This window comes from Macaca nemestrina, chromosome 4 (genome assembly GCF_043159975.1).
Source record: "Macaca nemestrina isolate mMacNem1 chromosome 4, mMacNem.hap1, whole genome shotgun sequence".
Taxonomy (NCBI): Eukaryota; Metazoa; Chordata; class Mammalia; order Primates; family Cercopithecidae; genus Macaca; species Macaca nemestrina.
Window position 1 is genome coordinate 47,319,137 of NC_092128.1, and position 20,754 is coordinate 47,339,890.

A 20,754-nucleotide genomic window follows, 5' to 3' on the forward strand; every position below is an offset into this window, starting at 1 on the left:
CAGCAAAGTGAGTATGTGCCCTTCTGGCCCATGGACTTCACTCACTGTGTTATTGCCAAGGAATCTGCCTCAGTAGTACTGCCCATCACAGGGCAGCCTTTCAAATGCTTGGTGTTTGATTTGTAATTGCACTTTTTATTAACATTGTTATGGTCATTAAGTCATTAAAATGAATGTTGAATCAGAAATTACCTCTCTATCCTTGTCCTCAGTTTTGGGCAAATGAATACTTCTCTAGGATTATTGCAAAAAACTTTTACCAGTTCAACATTTTGAGACCGAAGGAGAAGTGAGATTAAGGTGAAATACACTACGATAGGTTAAGATTTAGTCTGCCAGTTCCCTTGATGGAGTGAAATTGGTGGCAGATTGTTGTCTATCAGAGTGTTAGAAATGCAAAATGCTTGTTCCTCAGTGCCACAAAGAAATAGCACTCAACCGTAAATTTAATTTTCTCAGTAAGGCAATTTTTACTTTCTGCAGAAAGAGTGCCTCTCACAGATGGAACAATGGTGAGAGCACACCTGGACAGGGGAGGGAAAGGAGTTCTTATTCCTGACTCAGGTAGCCCCTACTGCTGTGTTGTTCCCCTATTTGCTAGGGTTGAACTGCACAGTCTAAGCTAGTTCCAATTGACTATGTTGAAAAGAGCAGGAGTACAAGCCAGAGCGTCGGGGTGAGTAGTTTGGCAGGAAGGATGGTTAGGAACGGGTAACTAAAGGTGGCTTAGGTCAGAGCAGGTAATCAGGGGTGACTCAGGTCAAAGCAGGTGACTGGGATGAGTCAGGACAGAGCAGGTGACCAGGGGAACAGATGTGAACTACTGATCAGAACTGGCAGGTAAGTTGTTTACTGAAAATAGAGGCAAGGCGGTGAAGAGAACCAGGAAGTTAAACTTTAAAATGGAGAATCAAAGAATGAGAGAGCTGAACATACTGGCATACTGATTACTTGAAGAGAAACTTGGGGTTCACTATATTTAACAAGGGACACATACTTCTTACAGAATGTCTTTTGTACCTATTTAGTAGGAAAAGGGTATGTTGGCCCTCACTGGCTGCAGAAAGCAAGAGCAATATCACCTCACTTCTGGGAATTTAAGTCCAGCTCTTTAGATAGATGGAGAGGGAAAAAAAAAGAGAGAAATTAATAGTTTTCTATCTTCCTGCCCATGCCAGGAAGTTCCTTCAACCTCTGTGCCTCCCTTTTGACTTTTGGCTGATTGCTCAGTATTTTTCCCTTCCCCTACTCCTGCTACCTTCCTTCCTACTTAGAGAATGTGCCTAGAAATCTGATAAGCTTTCCCAAAGCCCGGTCAGAACTGTGAATTCTTACTAACTCTAGGGTTGGTGCCGCTGATCGGGCACCAAACCATCTTTTCAGTATAGTAATTAGAATGGTGTCTAAAGCCGTGGCTTAACCTTAAACTTGCATGTTTGAAGACATGAGTCGGGTGGAGGTTTGGCAGATAAGCTTCCCAGTGGTCACAAGTGACAGAATCCTCATTGGAGAGTCTTAAGTAACCACTTAGGACTCTGTCTCTGTGAGAGCTACACTTCTCCCATCAACCTTATTCCCTTATTTTGCCATTCCGTCTCTCCCCTACAATTTTTTTCTTAGTGCAGCTTTAGATGAAGGGGTTGTTTAAAAACAAACAAAAAAAGGATTGAAATGTGTGCATGCCCTTGTGTAAACTGTAGGAGCTAGCAGAGTCATTAGGAATAATCTTGTTCACAGTTTCTAAGTTTCTTTTTTACTAAGGAGCTAAATAACTTTGAAGCGCTCCACTCAGAAATCTTATCCCTTTGTCATCTTGCATTTACAAGGAAATGGTTAAGAAAAAAGCATGTTTTGGCTGGGTGTGGTGGCTCATGCCGGTAATACCAGCACTTTGGGAGGCTGATGTGGGTGGATCACTTGAGGTCAGGAGTTCAAGACCAGTCTGACCAATATGGTGAAACTCTGTCTCTACTAAAAATACAAAAATTAGTCAGGCATGGTGGCGCATGCCTGTAATCCCAGCTACTCAGGAGGCTGAGGCAGGAGAATTTCATGAACCCAGGAGATGGAGGTTGCAGTGAGCCAAGATTGCACCACTGCACTCCAACCTGGGTGACAAAGCATGACTCCATCTCAAATTAAAAAAAAAAAAAAAAGCATGTTTTAAACCATGATATTGATAAAGACTGGCATACATATTAATATTTCATCCTAATACATTCTGTAATATTCAAGATAGAGATAAATTGACACCTTTTTTTTTTCATTTAAAAAAGGGACCAAAGTTTTAAATTTGTTTAAATCAGTTGTGTAAGTAAAAGTAGGATTGGTTGATAATTAAATTCAAGTATGACATAAAGTGTTCAATTTTCAGGCAGCATTTATATTAAAATTATGTAGAGTGAAATCTGGCCACACATATGGCGTCAGGTCATGAAAACCTGATATTTTGAATTCTTACATTTTGCACATCTGAAAAGCAACTAGCTTATTTTGGCCATTTTTTAGTTTTGATTCTAACTGATAAAGTAAGAGGTTTTCAGGCTGTGTTTCCCTGAAAGTGACATCTTGCAGAGGTAGTTTTCCTTTACTACTGTCAAATGGAAGCCAAATTGGATATTGTCATCCCATTTTTTTCCTACTTAACATTGGATTTTGGAATTGCTGGAGATAATCTTGATGTGCTATAGGAGAATTTTGCTCAGATAGAAACAATTTATGGCTCTGTTGAAAAGCATCTAGGGACAAATTTGCAGATTTTTAAAGTCATTTTTTCCCACATTAACTTGTTATATTTCAACTTCAGTGTACTTTTTGCTTTTTGTCTTCAAAATAATCCACCGATAATTAAATACCAACAATAAATTAAAACAATATATTGATAACATTTTTAAACATGTAACAATTTAAACAAGTTAAAACATTACAACAGTTAAAACCATTTTGGTGATAACTGAGTTCTGAACAGCCTGAGAGCTGAGTCAGGAGCATGCACATTTGATCACCTGTGCTCACTTGCCATGCTTCAGACAACCTCAAACTACTCTAGTCACAGGTGAAATTTTTGAAATAGTTTTTTTGAATATGTAATTTGTTTAAAAATAGAAAATGGAAGAGTCACCGTTACTGCCTTCAGTGACATGAACTTCCTGGGATGCCTTCACGAATCTCAGGGGCCAGGGGATGGTTCCCAAACATGGGATCTGTTCTCATCTTTGTGTTTTATAGATGGCAACTGATGCCCAGAATTTCAGCTGCTTACCCAAAGTCACACAGCTAGGTGATTGGAGAGGAGAATCCAGAACTGAAGTAATATCTTCTGTTATGCCCAACCTGGGTGCTCTTTATTGCCCAGTTACATTTCATGTGGCCTATCTTATAGCTGTATGTTTCTCTAGCTCAGATGCATCTAATCAAATGGCTCCATGGGTAATGCTTGCTCTTTAATTGAACAGGTCGAATGGGAGCAGGAGAAAAAAAGAATGCCTGTAGTGTCCAGTACCGACGACCCTTTGGCTGTGCAGTTCTCAGCATCGCTGACCTGCTAACAGGAGAGACAAAGGATGACCTCATTCTGAAAGTGTACATGTAAGAAACATGCACATGGTGGAGGCTGGGGTGGGTACAGGGGTGCATGTGGGTCCTACTTGGGCAAATGCTACTTTATGTGGGTAGAGAAGAACAATGGATGGTTTATGAACCATTCCTCAGAAACCCAGTAATCTGTAGATTTGTTGCAAGTGAGCCCACAAGCCACAATTTGCCAGTCAGGAGAATTACTGAATCAAGAACCAATGAGTACAGACAGTTTACCAGTTAGGTAGACCATCTACTATGTGGGATACCACCTTTGAATTTATAAACCTAGCACGTCTTTACCTTCAGACAGTCAGTGTGTTCTTGGAAAGTGAAAGTGCTTTTTGAAGTAAATTAATTAGAATTGGGAAAGGGAAGCCCAGATGACTTCCATCCTACTCTAGGTGTTAGTTTGCTGGGCCTGCCATAACAAAGTACCACAAACCACGTGGCTTAACCCATTTATGCCTGAGGTTGCAATTTTTAAAAATTTTTGCAATCACACCTTGGCGATGACCTTGAGCAGTAGGATATAAATAACTCCACATGCTTAGCATTCTAATAATGGAATACTAGGCATAAATAGATTTTTTTTAGTTTTTTTGAGACCAAGTCTTGTTCTGTTGCCCGGGCTGGAGTACAGTGATATGATCTCAGCTCACTGCAAGCTCCGCCTCCTGGGTTCATGCCATTCTCCTGCCCCAGCCTCCCGAGTAGCTGGAACTACGGATGCTCGCCACCATGCCTGGCTAATTTTTTGTATTTTTAGTAGAGACAAGGTTTCACCGTGTTGGCCAGGATAGTCTCCATCACCTCGTGATCCGCCCGCCTCAGCCTTCCAAAGTGCTGGGATTACAGGCGTGAGCTACCACGCCTGGCCTATAAATAGATTTTAAACAGTAGAAATGTGTTGTTTTACAGTTCCCAGATCAAGGTATTAGTGTAGTTGGCTCCTTCTGAGGGCTGTGAGGGCTAATCTGCTCTGTGCCTCTCTTCCTGCCTCTGGTGCTTTGCTGGCAGTCCTTGGGGGTCCATGGCTTGTAGACGCATCACTCTGATCTCTGCCTTCATCTTCACATGGTGTTGATGGCTTTCTCTGGGTCCAATCCCCCACCCCACCCCTTCCCCCCCTTTTTTTCTTTTTTTTTTTTTTGAGTCAGAGTCTCACTCTGTCACTCAGGCTGGAGTGTAGTGGAGCAATCTCGGCTCACTGCAACCTCTGCCTCCCAGGTTCAAGAGATTCTCCTGCCTCAGCCTCCTGAGTAGCTAGGATTACAGGCGCATGCCACCATGCCCAACTACAAATTTCTCCTTTTTATAAAGATACAGTCATATTAGAGTGTGGTTTACCCTGATAACCTTCTTATATGAGTACCTCAGTAAAGACCCTCTTTCAAATAAGGTCATATTCTGAGGTACTGGGGGTTAGGACTTCAACATTACCTTTGTTGGGGGATACAGTTTAACCCATGGTTCTCTACTAAGAAAGTCACTTGATATATTCCAAATCCTAAGTTAAGCGATTTTTTTAAATGCACATGGGTTTGGCCCACACCACCGTGCCACCTCCCCACAGGCTTGGACATTAAGACCTGATATACAGCAACATCTTCAGAGCAGACTCAATAGGGTTTCCACACTCCTGGTTTGAGGGACCACATCCTTGACTACCTCCATTAGTGAACTGGCTTTCGTATTCCGTTCTGGAGGTTGTGTTAATATACCTGATATGTGCCAGTAGATTTTTCATAGGTGATGGTAACACGGGTGGCCCACTGCCTGTGGGACATACACTTAAAATTGCCTTTTTGACCTCTGCTGCAGGGTTTCATGGATTTTTCTACTCTCCATCCAATGGAACCTATGTAACACATTTAATAATTCATTGACAAAGATTTATCTGTAGTCTATGGTTTAGGACCGGAAACTCTCTTCATCCCTCTTAAAAAGTAAAATGCCTGTGATGTTGACGTTAAACTTGAAAACTTTTGGTGAAATTAGTGGGTGGTAAAAGTTGCTACTCTTTTTATCATGTAGCAACCCTCAATTTCAGTGGTTAAGCTTAAATCCGTGATGCCCTTCTTTCCGTACTCAACTGGTGGTCATAAAACGTAATTTATTTGAAATACTAATGACTGTTAATAACCACCCTTTACTGTGTGCACAGTATGTGTGAGGAACTGTATTAAACACTTAGCATGTGTCATATCCTTTTGTCCTCACAACAAACCCATGAAGCAGACAGATGCTCCTAGCTCAGTTTTACACATAGGGGAACGAGAGTTAAATAACTTGCCCCATATTGCCTAGCTAATAAGGAAAGGAAGCAGATTTGAGGTCAGGACTGTCTTGCTCAAGCACCTGAGCTCTCCAGTTAATAGTATGTATTTTTCCAGGTGTTATTTCACACCATAGTCTACTAAGGTGATGATGCTGCTGTTATGTGGCTTTTGGAGCAAACTGAAATTCCTCACAACACTCTCATCATTTCTTAAAGTAGTCTTTCCAGGTGTGAGTAGCAAGTATTGTATTTATCCTGCCACTGGGAAAACAGAGGGACGGACAGTCCCATCCTCACCCTTGATTATGCAGCCAGCGGAACAAGATCCATGCATTCCAGCCCTGCCAATGGGAGACAGTCACACTCGTGAAGACAAATTGTTCTGCTGTGTGTGTGTGTGTGTGTGTTTTATTGTGTGCTTTTCCATAAGCATCAAATAAGGTTTTAGGTAATTTTTAATAGAAGATAAATTCCTGAAAAATGCCCATTCAGCAAATGATGATGCTGTTTCAAGACTAATACTAACCAGTCAAAACAGTCACTGTAGATTAGGAAGAAACTATGAATTTAGTCAAACATGGGAAAGTGCCTGTTAGAAACAATTTGAGAGAAATTTCTATTTGTTAAGATGACTGAACCCCCAGCCCCTCTGGGACTCAAATAAAGAACAGTAGCAAATGCCTGCCTGAGCCTGGAAGATATTTTAGTCACGTACTTCAGAAGCCTTTTTTTTTTTTTTTTTTTTTTTTTTTTTTTTTTTTTTTGAGTTTTGAGTTTTGTGGGTTAAAAGCATGAATTCTGGAATCACTTAACTATCTAATAGGAAGCAAGCCATCTTTCTTTCTTCCCCACTGGGCTGAAATAAGAAAACTGGAGGCAGAATGTGCTAAATGGCAATTTGGTGTCTTACAACTGGACAGGTGGGATGGTTTCATTCCATCTTAATTTTCCAGCCCTCTAAGATTCGGTGTTCATTTTGGTATCCCACTGTTAACTGGCTCAAAAATCACCTCCATCATGTTCATCCTGCAAAATCCTGTGGCGATAAAATAGATAAATATGAAAGCAAATAATTGTGAATTATCTGCCTCAGACTTGATCACTAGGAAACAGAACCTGTACTGTGGGAGATTTTGATTGATAGTGTACAGAATCTTGATGTTCAGGCCTCTTGGGAGGACGCATTCATGGCTAATAAAGTAGTGAATTTTCACATATGTTCAGATGAAGGAAGTTTTCCCTAGCCAATCTGGGAAAGTAGTGGCAGTAAGGATGGATAGCAGAACCACATGCTTACAAATCATTATGAGTTACCAGGCAGAGGGACATCCATCCATCCATCCAGCCAGCCAGCCAACCAGCCATCCATCCATTCATACCACTGACAGTTTTTAAGCATCCACAGCATTCAAAGTACTAAAGGAAACTCTGATATCAGCCAGTCCTAGATCCAGTCCTCAAGAACCTTAACAGTCTCCCAGGTGAAGTACACCATGTAAACAAAGATAACATGACCTAATGAGTGATAAAAGCTAAGAGAAAGAGTTACTGATTGCTGTGAAAAGACGGAGAGATGCCCCTTGTGGAAGATCTGAAAGAGTAATTTTATTATTCTTTGGTAAATCCTGCCAGTCTTTTGCCAATACAAGCTGTGTTAATGTCAATTTCATTTTGCTTAATTTGCTGCATTTTGATGCTGGGCAAACCTGGTAATATTACAGTAAGCAGAGACTTGCTACTGAGAACTAATTTACTGAGCATTTATTATATGCCAGGAATTACCCTAAGCCCATGTTTATTTAAAGTTCTAGTATATTATCCGTGTTTCATAGATGGGGAAATTAAGACAAGAGTAAATAAACTCACCTAAAGAACATAGCTTGGTTAATAGTGAGAATTTGAATCTGGGGAGTTGAACTCAGTTGGGGCTGCCTTCCCCTGTATGCATTGTTCTCTGAGATTTCTGTCTGTTTTGGGGCCACTTGTAATCTGTGAGTTGTTAATCCCAGCTGCTTCTGTCAGGAGGTAGGTGCTCAGGCATTACCAGATACGGGCATTCTTTCTCATCCTGGGACAACCATGCTAAAACTGACAATCAGTTGCAGCAGGTTGATGGGGACTCCAAGGGGACCACTTCATTATAGTGGTTATAATGAAAAGGGCAGGTGTACTATGAGGGTCACTGCTTGATTGCATGCATCATTAAAGCTTAACAGAGTGTTAATGTTTTCATAGGTGTAACACAGAGAGTGAGTGGTACCAAATCCATGAGAACATCATCAAAAAGCTGAATGCACGTTATAACTTGACTGGCTCCAATGCAGGTGAGTGTATGGGCTGGCTGACTTTCCCCACACTTTTCATTCCAAGCCCTTTTTTTTAATTTGTCTGTGTGGGAAGGAAATTATCAGCCCTTTGTTTTTCTCTCTGTTCACTCCCTAACTTTAAAAATGCTCAATGAACATTCTGGTACATCTTCCTATGCTATGATAGGCTTGTACTTATAACTCCCTATAAAAAATGTATTCCATTCTTGTTGAAAAGAAAAAGATGATCTAAATTTGCTCTTTGGTACCACGTCTTCATACCTCTAAGTCGTTATTGAAAGCTGAAAATCGGCCTGGCATGGTGGCTCATGCCTGTAATCCCAGCACTTTGGGAGGCCGAGATGAGTAGATCACCTGAGGTCAGGAGTTCGAGACCAGCCTTGCCAACATAGTGAAACCCCGTCTCTACTAAAAATACAAAATATTAGCCTGGCATGGTGGCAGATGCCTGTAATTCCAGCTACTCGGGAGGTAGAGGAAGGAGAATTGCTTGAACCGGGAGGCGGATGTTGCAGTGAGCCGATATCACGCCACTGCACTCCAGCCTGTGTGACAGAGTAAGACTCTGTCTCAAAAAAAAAAAAAAAAAAAGAAAGCTAAAAATTGCATGACAAATACGATGCTTGGATTTGTGACTATTCTGTGGAAATAAGTTTGATAAATAGCAATTTTTAGTGAGGTCCAATAAAAACATGCTTTATGACTGGGCGCGGTGGTTCATGCCTATAATCCCAGCACTTTGGGAGACCAAGGCGGGCAGATCATGAGGTCAGGAGATCAAGACCATCCTGGCTAACACAGTGAAACCTCGTCTCTGCTAAAAAAAAATACAAAAAATTAGCCGGGCATGGTGGTAGGCACTTGTAGTCCCAGCTACTCGGGAGACTGAGGCAGGAGAATGGCATGAACCCTGAAGGCGGAGCTTGCAGTGAGCCAAGGTTGCGCCACTGAATTCCAGCCCGAATGACAGAGCAAGACACCGTTTCAAAAAAAAGCAAAAAACAAACAACACCACCAAAAAAAAAAAAACGTGCTTCGGTGCCTATGGCTGGCTTTGAGCTTCGACATTATTGACAAACATACAGGTTCACACATTGAAGTTGGCTAAAAAGGAAAGTGATGCTGACTGCAGTGGCATGTGAAGAAAAATGTGTGTGTGCTTGTTCAGAGAGGAACTGAAATATTATATACCACTATAAATCATATGAGGTACACAGTACTGTACTAGTAACATATAGTATATACTATATTATATAGCATATATAGATTGCATAGCATATATAATGACATCTTTAGGTTTGGTTAGTGACAAAAACTTGGTGAATATTGTTTGTTCTTATCCACCGTTCAGACCCACATTGAAGCAAAACAAAGTATGCAGTCATGTGCTTTGATTGACATAAAGAAACTTCAAATTAAGTAAGCTGTTTCTTGAACTGAATGCGTTGTTTTTTAAGACTGATTTTTAAAAGCACCTTGAATGTAGATATTTTTGTTGCAGTCCAAATCACCTGGCAATTAGGAAAACTGGAATTTAAATTCAAACCACTTTTTTTTTTCAGACCCTTGCACATCTTGCTAGACCAAACTGACCCGCAAAGAGAAAATCACTGTAGACAGAGCTTTGTCGTTCAGTTCAGTGAGAGCCATAAGTACCTCCAACTCATACATGTGGCAATGCTTCAGACTGTAATAAGTGGTGAGGTCAGCTTTCTCCTCCTTCTCCCAAGAGTTGGAGAGATAACTTGAGTTTTATTTGATGCAGATGGCCCTTTGCTTTGGACAAAGTCCTGCATCTACCACTAAACAAACAAGACACTTGGAGTACTTAATATTGAGGGCAGAGTCTCTAAAAGACTCACAGGAGACAGGAGAAATGAAGTACAACATGGAACTACTACGTATGCTTGTCTTCTCTTTTCCCACAAAACAATTATAATTCTCGGCCGGGTGCAGTGGCTCATGTCTATAATCACAGCACTTTGGGAGGCCAAGGCAGGTGGATTGCAAGGTCAGGAGATTGAGATGATCCTGGCCAGCATGGTGAAACCCCCGTCTCTACTAAAAATACAGAAAATTAGCTGGGTGTGGTGGCGCGTGCCTGTAATCCCAGCTACTCCAGAGACTGAGGCAGGAGAATCGCTTGAACCAGGGAGTCGGAGGTTGCAGTGAGCCAAGATCGCACCACTGCACTCCAGCCTGGCGACACAGAGAGACACCATCTAAAATAAATATATATGTGTGTGTGTGTGTGTGTGTGTGTGTGTGTATATATATATATATATACACACACACATATATATATATACTTCTCCTGATTGTCTATGGATAAAATGGTTTAATTTCAATACCCCCTCAGTAAGATGGTAGAGCTGCTGTTTTTTAGAGAACATATCTTGTGGAATTCATTGGTAGACTTTTAGCCAAATGCGGTTCTACTCTAAACCTTCTGGTGTTTCTTGATACCAGTAACCATCATTTTGTCATTAAATTTACCCTAGACCTGTGCTGTCTAATTCAGGAGGCAGCAGCCATATGTTGCTATTGACAGTTAGATATGAACCTAGTATACCACTAGAATTGAGATATGCTGTAATTGTAAAGAACATACCAGATTTTGAAGACTTGGCCCAATAAGAAGAATGTAAAATATCCCGTCAATAATTTTCAAATTGATTGCATGTTGAAACGATAACATTTTGGATATATTGAGATAAATAAAATATGCTATTAATTTTTTTCTTTTTTTCTTTTTTGACATAGTTACTAGGGAAAGTTAAATTTCATTCATGATTCACATTATACTTCTGAGTCAGTGCTACTCCAGACTCTGTTTAAAGGCTAGCATTTTTTTAATTTATATGGATCACAAACAAATCCATTATGCCCTGCTCCTTTCTTTCTGCCTATTAACTGTGAATAGAAGAGTTGGTAACCGTTGTGTATCTTGTTCTTTCTCCCTATGAGTCCTGTTAATTTGCTTGCATTTGCCCTCTATATGAATAAACAAATCCCAAACTAATCCTGACCTTCTGACTTGTAGTCCCTGAGCTTCCTACCATCATAGATGTGGTCTTGACCCACCACGATATGTTGAACTGTTGGCTACATGCCTTTCCCAACTCCTTTTCATCTCCCAGCCCTTTCCCACTTCACATATGCCTCATGCGGAACAACATTCATCTGTTATTAGGTTGTTTGAATATATCCTTGTCCAAACCCTGAGGTAATACCCTATTGCCTCTTGAATCTTGGTGAAGTTCTCAATGATAGGCTTTGATTTATATCTCTAGATAGACCCTAACATAAGTGATCCTGTATCCTTAAGACCTGTGTTAGAGGTCAGGATTCCAGTTAAACCAAACCACAAATTTCCTTCTGCTTATAGACAGGAGTCATCTCTTAGAGAGTATAGTGTAGTATTGAGCTGTTTCTCTGCAAGCAGGATATCCTAGGTTTGAATCCTCTAAGGGATATCAGGAAGATTAAAAGAAAAAAATGTATGCAAAGCGCTTACCATAGGACTTCATACATGGTAACGCGTTTAGTGTTAGCTATTATTGTTTACCCACTTTAAAGCCACTATCTGGAATATTCTATCCTTACCTCTTAAGTTGTCTGTTTTCGTTGTTTCAAAATGGATCCTGATTTAATCTCCTTAATGAAGACTTTTAGAATAACACAATTGGATTATTGATATGTTGGATCATTGAACCAACCCCTTCTACACTTTGTTTCCTTCATCTCCTCTCTGCTGATTTGATTGCTAATATCTCTTCCTGGTTTCTTTTAACTTAATTGTTGGCCTTCTGATTAACTTCAGGAAGGAAGGGAAGCACATTCTGTTTCCTTGGCCAGTTCCTCCGATGCTTAGATGTGTCCACATGTTCCATGTGCTTTGTCAACTTTACTAGCTCCTTATTCTTACTGGAATCCTGAGTGAAACCCTACCAGAAAGTGAGATCCAAACCACCCTTTCCCATGAGTCATACCTTTTCTATTTACAGCCTTTGTACTGAAATGAAAAGCTACGTGTTGTAGCCTTTGCAAAGAATGAAAGAAACCATTGTACCATAAAGCCTTGTAAAAAGGATTCCCCTTCCTTTGGCAAGATCCATTCCCATTTTGCAGCCTACCGTGATGCTCAGATTCCTAGGCAACCAAATGTATGCTCTTTATACCTGGCTTCTGCTACAAAGCCCTGTCTGCTCTCCTGTCCTTGTGACCTCAGCCCTTCTCTGCCCTTCTCTCTTAACCTTGAGGCCCAGCCAGGCCCACACAGCCTGCATCTATCTGCCATTTCTCTGGTCTCTCTCTCTGATCCTTTCTAGCCTCTCTCAAGCTGAGGCAAACCCAGCCCTAAGCCTCTTCACTCTAAAATTCTGCTCCAGAGAGTGGAAGCTCAGGAAGAAGCCTAAAAACTATTTTAAAGAAAAGCAAAACTTATACTCCTTCCCACCAAAGCTTCCACTCTTCAGTCTAGGTAGATCATTGTTCTGTATCCCCTTGATCTATACCCTTGGTTGAGGAATGGAAGTTCTGTGGCCAGCAGATAGGGATTCCAGAGCTGTTCAGCTTCATTATTGAACGGGAGGCACATTAATGGCTTACTTCAAAATAGTGGGAGAAGCAAGAGCACAAGAAATTGAAGAGGGAAATTAGGGTGCCTAATGTTTAAGCTGTCACAGCAGTTAGATAATGTTGACTTCGGCTGTTTTCTTTCTGGGCCACAGAATTGTTGATTAAATGGAAGCCGTGCACTCAAATGTTTTCAAAAGAATTGAGTTCACTCTAAAAAGTATTGTTTTTCCCCACTTTCTCCTGCTATTCCTCAGTCATTGGCACTAAAAAAAAAAGAGAAAAAAACACAGCTTTGAAATTGGTTTTGGAAACAAATTCTGCCAGCTAATTTCCAGGCCCTTTATGCTTCATTGATGTCCTCCTAGCTATTGGAGTTGTAATCTTGTCTGGTTAATAAAGGGATTCATCTAGTTAACTGGGTTTTTTTCCCCTCTAACCTAAGACTTACGTTGCAAAGGTACATTAACCACTATCTTAGTTGAGTTTAGAAACTGGGAGAAAATTGCAAGTGATCCGTTTAACTTTTTAAGATTTTTTAAAAAAATTGAATTACTGTATCTCCATGGTTAGATTTAGTTAGGTTGAGTAGTTTGAAATCTCCAAAGTTGTGCTATTTTATGAATTTTAAATCCAAAGGCAATGTTGTGAGAATTTGAAATTCTAAAAATATTCATTAATGTGAGCCTGGTTTAGGTTTGTTGAGCAAATGGTTATTATAAATGTCACCTCTGATAGACAGCAGTTGAACTATAGGAATGTGAAATTGGACTGAGCCAATATGATTTACTGAGGCAAATTAAGTTCTACGTATTGAAACAGTGTGTAAAAATCATTGACAATGGTTCAGTATGTCCTAAGAGAAACTTCAAAGTCTTTTCATATTATCTATGTATTTTTGAAATATTTTCTATAGTTTGCACATATAGCTTACAATTAGAAGAAATCCTATTTGCTATTCAGGTAAGTTTCTAGAGTCTTTATTTTATCTTAGATGAGTGTACATGGTTGTATTCCTGCCAGCTATACTTTTTAACCCCCACAGAAAGTTAAAATGAATTACCTAGATAAGGAGACCACAATATATAGCAAGAGCAGTTTAACTCTATTCAGGAAATATATGGTGTTCTTTATTTGGCTGAGGTGAAAGGAGGCTTTTTGAGAGTGTTAGGTTGCATTTTGGGGTCCACACTTACCAATGTAGTCATTTTATTCAGTGTTACCAAGTTGGTATAATTCGTAAGAATTTGATCAGTGCACCTGATTTTTGAACATTGAATTTGCTTTCTAGTATCATTAAAGCAAAAGTAGTACTTATTGGCACCACCTATTGGTTAGACATTTAATATGTGACCTTTTTGCTGACTTTTGGAATTTACTAATTATTTTACCATGATCTCTCTTTAAAGTTTTTTTTTCAACTAATTTTATTTATAGAAAAATAGTACAAAGAATTCATAATTTCCCAAAGGTTAAAATTTTACTACATTTCATTTGCATAATCTCCCTCCGTTTATATATATATGTGTGTGCATATAGTCATATAACTCAACATTAATGAATTTGATATAATTCTTAAGGATTATATCAGAGCCTTGATTGTATATGTTTGTGTGCGTATATATGTACATATACACGTATATATGCATGTATACAGACATGTACATATGTACACATATACACATCTATACATATCATATATATATACATTTATTTTCCTGAACTGCCTGAGAACAAATTAAAGACATGATGCCTCTCTACCCATGCTTACTTCAGAACATAGCAACAGAACCACAGTACAATTATCTAAATCAGAATGTTAACATTGATATAATACTATTATCTAATCTGCAAACCTTATTCAGATTTTGACAATTTTCTCCATGTCTTTTATAACAAAAGAAAATCCTAGCCAGGTTTGGTGACTCCCACCTGTAATCCCAGTACTTTGGGAGGCCAAGGTCCGTGGATCACTTGAGGTCAGGAGTTCAAGACCAGCCTGACCAACCTGGTGAAAACCCATCTCTACTAAAAATACAAAAATTAGCTGGGTGTGGTGGCATGTGCCTGTAATCCCAGCTACTTGGGAGACTGAGGCAGGAGAATCCCTTGAACCTGGGAAACAGAGGTTACAGTGAGCCACGATCATGCCATTGTGCTCCAGCCTAGCTGACAGAGCAAGACTCCATCTAAAAATTAAAAAAAAAGAAAGAAAGGAAATCCAGGCTATTTTGCATGCAGTTGTCATATCTCTTGTTTCCGTCGATCTAAATCATGCTAATGACAGCAAAGAAAAAATATAGTTTAAAATATGTTACTACATTACACTGTAAGATATTTTTTAAAGTTCATCCAATATTAAAAAAAAAAAAAATCCAAATGATGTTTTTGGAAGTAGTGATTAGAGCTTAATTTCATTTTCTAAATGAGCTATGTATGGCTAATTTAGGTAAAATCCCTAACAATACTGTTTGCAAGATTTGCTGCATAGGAAAAATATGGAGGTATTTCAATAAATTAAAATAATCAGATATTAAACTACAATCATAGATACTATTGTAGAGGAGGAAAAATATTTCCTCGTGTATCCTAGGTTCATGGATTAAGCCCGCACAACAAAAGACAGAATAACAAAAGAAAAGTATACACATTTATATAAGTTCTATGTGACATGAGAGCCTTCATTAGGAAATGAACACCTGAAGAAACAGTTTAATCTTAGTTTTTTTAATAGTAGGTCTGATGAAGAACAGGGAGTTGTAGAGAAATATGAGGGAGACAAAAAGATACCATCTAATGGCAATAAACTGGGAGAAACTTAGGAAAACCTGTTTATTCAGATTCTTCTCTGCAACACTTTGTTTTCAGAGATAAGGATGTACTTTTCATCCAAGATAGGGAGGGCACCTCTTATGACCTGCTCGGGGGAGAATGGCAGGGAAGGTCCCAGAGACCTTCCTGCACATGGTGTCTCTCAAAATAGTATGCCAAGGTACCATGTTTTAGGGTAATGTGTCCTGAACCCCATCACTATGCTCTATATACATTTTTGAAATGGTTTTCAGCCCATGGATTCCTTTGTATTGGTATTGTGGAAATAAAATACAAATAGGTAATAATAGTTACAGTAAAAACAAACAAAGCCTGTTTAAAAAGCTAGACATAATCCTCAGTATATACTTTTGGAATGTTGATACACTAAATCAGAATAAGCAGGAGAATGGCGTAAACCCGGGGGGCGGAGCTTGCAGTGAGCCGAGATCGCGCCACTGCACTCCAGCCTGGGCGACAGAGCGAGACTCCGTCTCAAAAAAAAAAAGAATGGAAACTTTAAAGTGACAAATTCTCCTTAGTTAAAAAGGAAATGTTGAAATCCCTTTGAATGGTCTCATCACTCCTGCCAAATGTGGACAAGCCCCTCTCCAGCTTTCATTGCTGGTCAGCAAAGTTATTTTGTGGTTAAGACTCAATTAAAGTAAGTAATTTCACATGTCTTTAATGCCCTTTCATTTGACATTCTGTGACATTATGTATTGCTTCGATCTTATGTTCTCTATAACTCTTAGCCATGAGCTAATCACTTATTTAGAGAAAACATAAAAGCCTTTTCCAAAACGTTGAAATTTAGAACTAGCAGATCTGCGAACCAGCAGTTATAATCAGAAGATTATTTGTTCATGTTTATCATACTTTTTACATGTTAGAAGGTAGTCATCCCAAGGGATAGTGTTACCCACTTTAAAGATCTCAGGAAGATGATCTTCAGACGGTGAGCCTATGGTCAGACCCTTTGAGTTATCTTGAGTGATGTCAAAATTATATTCTTTAAGACTTAACTTAGTTTAAAGAAGCAGTCAACAATAAGCGTATTCACAAATTGAACAATACTGGCTAAAACTCAGAAACCAAGGTATGACTATTACGAAATAAAAAGTGTTTTCTTTCCTTCCTTCCTTCTTCCTTCCTTCTTTCCTTCTTTCTCTCTCTCTCTTTTTTTTTTTTTTTTTTTTTTTTTTTTTTTTTGACGGAGTCTCGCTCTGTCACCAGGCTGGAGTACAGTGGCGCAATCCCGGCTCACTGCAACGTCTGCCTCCCGGGTTCAAGTGATTCCTCTGCCTCAGCCTCCTGAATAGCTGGGACTACAGGCGCACGCCACCATGCCCGGCTAATTTATTATTATTATTATTGTTTTTTGTATTTTAGTAGAGATGGGGTTTTACCATATTGGCCAGGATAGTCTCAATCTCCTGACCTCAAGATCTGCCCACCTCGGCCTCCCAAAGTCCTGGGATTACAGGCATGAGCCACTGTGCCCGGCCCTCTTTTTTCTTTCTTTTCATTTTAAATTGGCTTTGAAAGTGTATCTAAAAGAGGAGATACATCCCAAATTTAAGCAGTAGCAACATTAATAGCATAAGTATCTAGTGCTGCAAGATGACAGTGTTAAAGGACAGCTGTAATTTGGGTACTTTGGTCCTACTGGGTAGAGGCTTTAAGTAGAAGCTAGGCCCCTTTCATCATGTTGTTAAGCAGACCTCTGGTAGTGTTCACAGCTCCCATTTTCCCATCTGCATCTTGATTTCTCCATCTAACCTGGCTCATTTGTACACACCAGTCTCTTCCTAATATTCTGGCTTTTGTTCCAGAATATCCAGTAGTATTGTCTCTGGACAGTAACTCATTATCCAGTAGTATTGTCTCACTTGATACCTCACACTTTCTAGAAATTTGACTTTCTTTCTTTCCTCTGCTTTGGAGACTCTCAGAGCCTGTCTCTCACCTCCCAGTGTAAATGCCTCATCTTAATCAGTCAGAATTTTACTGCTTGGTGTAGCTAGGATGTGCCTCTGAAAAGTTTTCACTGGCTTTGAGTTGAACTCCAAATAGGATATATAGCTTCTAATGTATTTACTTAAAAATTCAATTATCTTATCTTATAGATATAACACATGACATTCTAATGCATAAAGCAAAGCTTAGATGATTAATTTTGTAAATTAAGCACGTAGGAAGGAATAGTTGTAAAAATTTGTGCTTTGATAATATTGAGGCCCTAGGTATTTCAAAAATGAACAGGTTTTACTGAAAGTGATTTTTGAAAGAATCTAGCAATATCATCTTTAGGAAGTTTTGCTAATACCTCATGCTGTTAGTAATTTTGTAGTACAAGTTTAGAAATTCCACCAATTGTGTTTTGCTCTTAGCCCCCACCTCCCAAACACATACAAAGTATGCAAGTACTGTCACGAAACAGTGTTTTGAGAGTTCACTACAGAATGGCAGTGTGAAGAGCTGCACCATCCTGTTCCAATAGAGCAACCATTATTGATGAAAATCATATTTTCTTTTAGATTTTAAATTAAATTATTTTTCTTATTTATTTGTTTTTAAAAATGAAATGGGGACTCACTATATTGGCCAGGTTGGTCTTGAACTGGCCTTAAGCAATCCTCCCACCTTGGCCTCCCAAAGGATTATAGGTATGAGCCAATGTGCCTGGTCAAAAATCGTATTTTAAAACAGTACTGATGTCTAGAAATCTTCCTAAGTGTAGACAACAAATAAGGAGTAACTACCAACTCCTGATAAGAATCAAGAGAGTTGGTGAAACTTATGTCACATCTCATTTTCTCCTTCCTGCCTGCACCACCTCAGCGTGATGAAAATTGCACTCCATACACATGTAGCCAAGAAGATGGGATTCCCTCTCCCTTCACCTTCCAGGCAAGGTATATGGTATCTCACCAGGAGAGGGTAGGCTACTAGCATTTCGCATTTCTTCTGGTCCCAGTTCCATAGCCTAAAAAAAGTAAATGTGTAACCTACTCCATATCGTCGCTTCCACACCTGTGATGCATGGAATCCCTGTGAAAAAAACAACACCCACTAAAGATGAATTGTGATAAAATGATAACAATTAGCAATCAATGAGGCAGAGTAAGCAAATGCAACAAATGAGAATCATGATCTTTTGAAATTTTAGGTAATAAACTATCAGGAAAAGAAGTAGCAAAAGAGATTCCTAATGAAAAAGAAAACATCATGAAAAAAATGAAATGAGATTTTTAAACCCATACATCAAAAGAATATTGAGTATGTATATTCCAGCATTACTCAAGGCACTGGTATACGGTTTTTGACAATGAAAAATCTTTGTCTTCTTTGTGTGTAAATTCTAGTGGTTAAAGAGAATTAAATAGAACTTGTAAAATTCTTTTTAAAAATGTTATTAAAATAAGAACTCAGTGGACTACTTAAATAGCAAACAAACATAGTTGAAAAATGAATTAGTAAAGTTATAACTTAAAATATTAGCCTGAATGCTACCCAAGGGGTAAATGCAATGGAATAACCTGAATAAACATTTAAGAGCAGTAAAGGATTGAATGAAAAGACCAGCATACATCTAGGAGGAATTCCAGAAGGAACAAATAAAGTACGTGGATAAGCTGCAATATTTGAAAAGGTTGAGAATTTGTAGAGCTTTTGCAGACGATAAAATGTGCAGATGAAGGAAGAAAATGTTATAAGTAGGATAAATAAAATTAAAATTATAGCTAGATAAATTAAGTAACTTCTGCAGAGGATAAAATACTAGATAAAAGAAGCAAAAGTTATAAGCAGGATAAATAAAATTAAAGTCATATCTAGATAAATTATGGTGAAACTGCAGAACACCAAAGACAAAATCAGAAACCAGAGAGAAAATACTGATTACCTAAAAAGAAGTAGTAGTCTTAGCAGCAGTTACAGAGGTCAGAATATTATGGGATAATATGTTAAAACTGCTGGGAGCAAGTGGCCAACTTTGAATTCTTTACTTGCTGAACTGTTACAGTCATTGCTTGGCATCCATGGGAAACTGGTTCCAGGATCTCTGAGGATACCAAAATTTGCAAATGCTGAAGTCCCTTACATAAAATGGCATATACTATTTACATATATCCTATGCACATCCTCTCATATACTTTAAATTATCTCTAGCTTATGTATAATACCTAATACAATGTAAATGGTATCTAAATGATTGTTATACTGTATTGTTTTTTGTGGTTACTGTTGTTATATTGTTATTTTTTATTGATTTGATTTTTCCAAATATTTTTGACACCCAGATGGTTGAATCCATAGATGCAGAGCCCCACAGAACAAAAGGCCTGCCATATTTAAAAGGGGGAGTAAAATAAAATTTCAGATAAAGACTTGGAGATTTTACATTCACATCCACTGAAACAACTAGTCAGAGTTCATCATCAGGAGTAAAGAACTGAACTCAGGCCGGGCGCAGTGGATCACGCCTGTAATCCCAGCACTTTGGGAGGCTGAGGCGGGTGGATCACGAGGTCAGGAGATCGAGACCATCCTGGCTAACATGGTGAAACCTCGTCTCTACTGAAAATATAAAAATTAGCCAGGTGTGGTGGCGCGTGCCTGTAGTCCCAGCTACTTGGGAAGCTGAGGCAGGAGAATTGCTTGAACCTGGGAGGCAGAGATTGCAGTGAGCCAAGATCGCGCCACTGCGCTCCAGCCTGGGAGACAGAATGAGACTCCATCTCAAAAAAAAAAAAAAAAAAAGAACTGAACCCAGAAGGAAAGAAATGTAAGAAGCAAGTGTGTACAAAGAGAACAGTAAATGTCAGGATAAATCTAGTTAAGCATTGACTGCAAACAGCAACAATTTAAAAACATATCATCATCAGAGTTTAAAAGATCGAAGTTCCCAGATTTGTTCCAGAAGAGACTAGAGCTATTGATTAAATTTAGTCTTTAAGTCAATTACTTATGTTAAACGTTTAAAGAATAGAAATAGTATGTATAATTTCCAGAACTATAGAGACATGAATAAGGGAATAAGAAAACTCAATCCATTTAGAGGGTAGAAATGAAAAAGAAGGGGAAAAAAAAGCAAATAAAAATCGTATTTGAAAAACAAAATAAGATAGCAGTGTAACCTCTCCTCCTGACTAAATTACATACTAAGTATCTTCTGAA

At 38.9% G+C, this 20,754-nt stretch overlaps 1 protein-coding gene across 7 annotated transcripts in view; it reads left to right on the plus strand.

Annotated features, from left to right (window-relative positions):
• The window catches only part of LOC105475271 (dedicator of cytokinesis 4), a 474,119-nt gene that overhangs the window by 254,246 nt on the left and 199,119 nt on the right, over window positions 1-20,754 (plus strand). For all 7 annotated transcript variants that reach the window (XM_011730368.3, XM_011730372.3, XM_011730365.3 and 4 more), the window contains exons 11-12: window positions 3,456-3,588; window positions 8,093-8,181. In XM_011730368.3, the coding sequence (XP_011728670.2) occupies window positions 3,456-3,588; window positions 8,093-8,181 (222 nt within the window). The remainder of the gene's footprint in view (window positions 1-3,455; window positions 3,589-8,092; window positions 8,182-20,754) is intronic.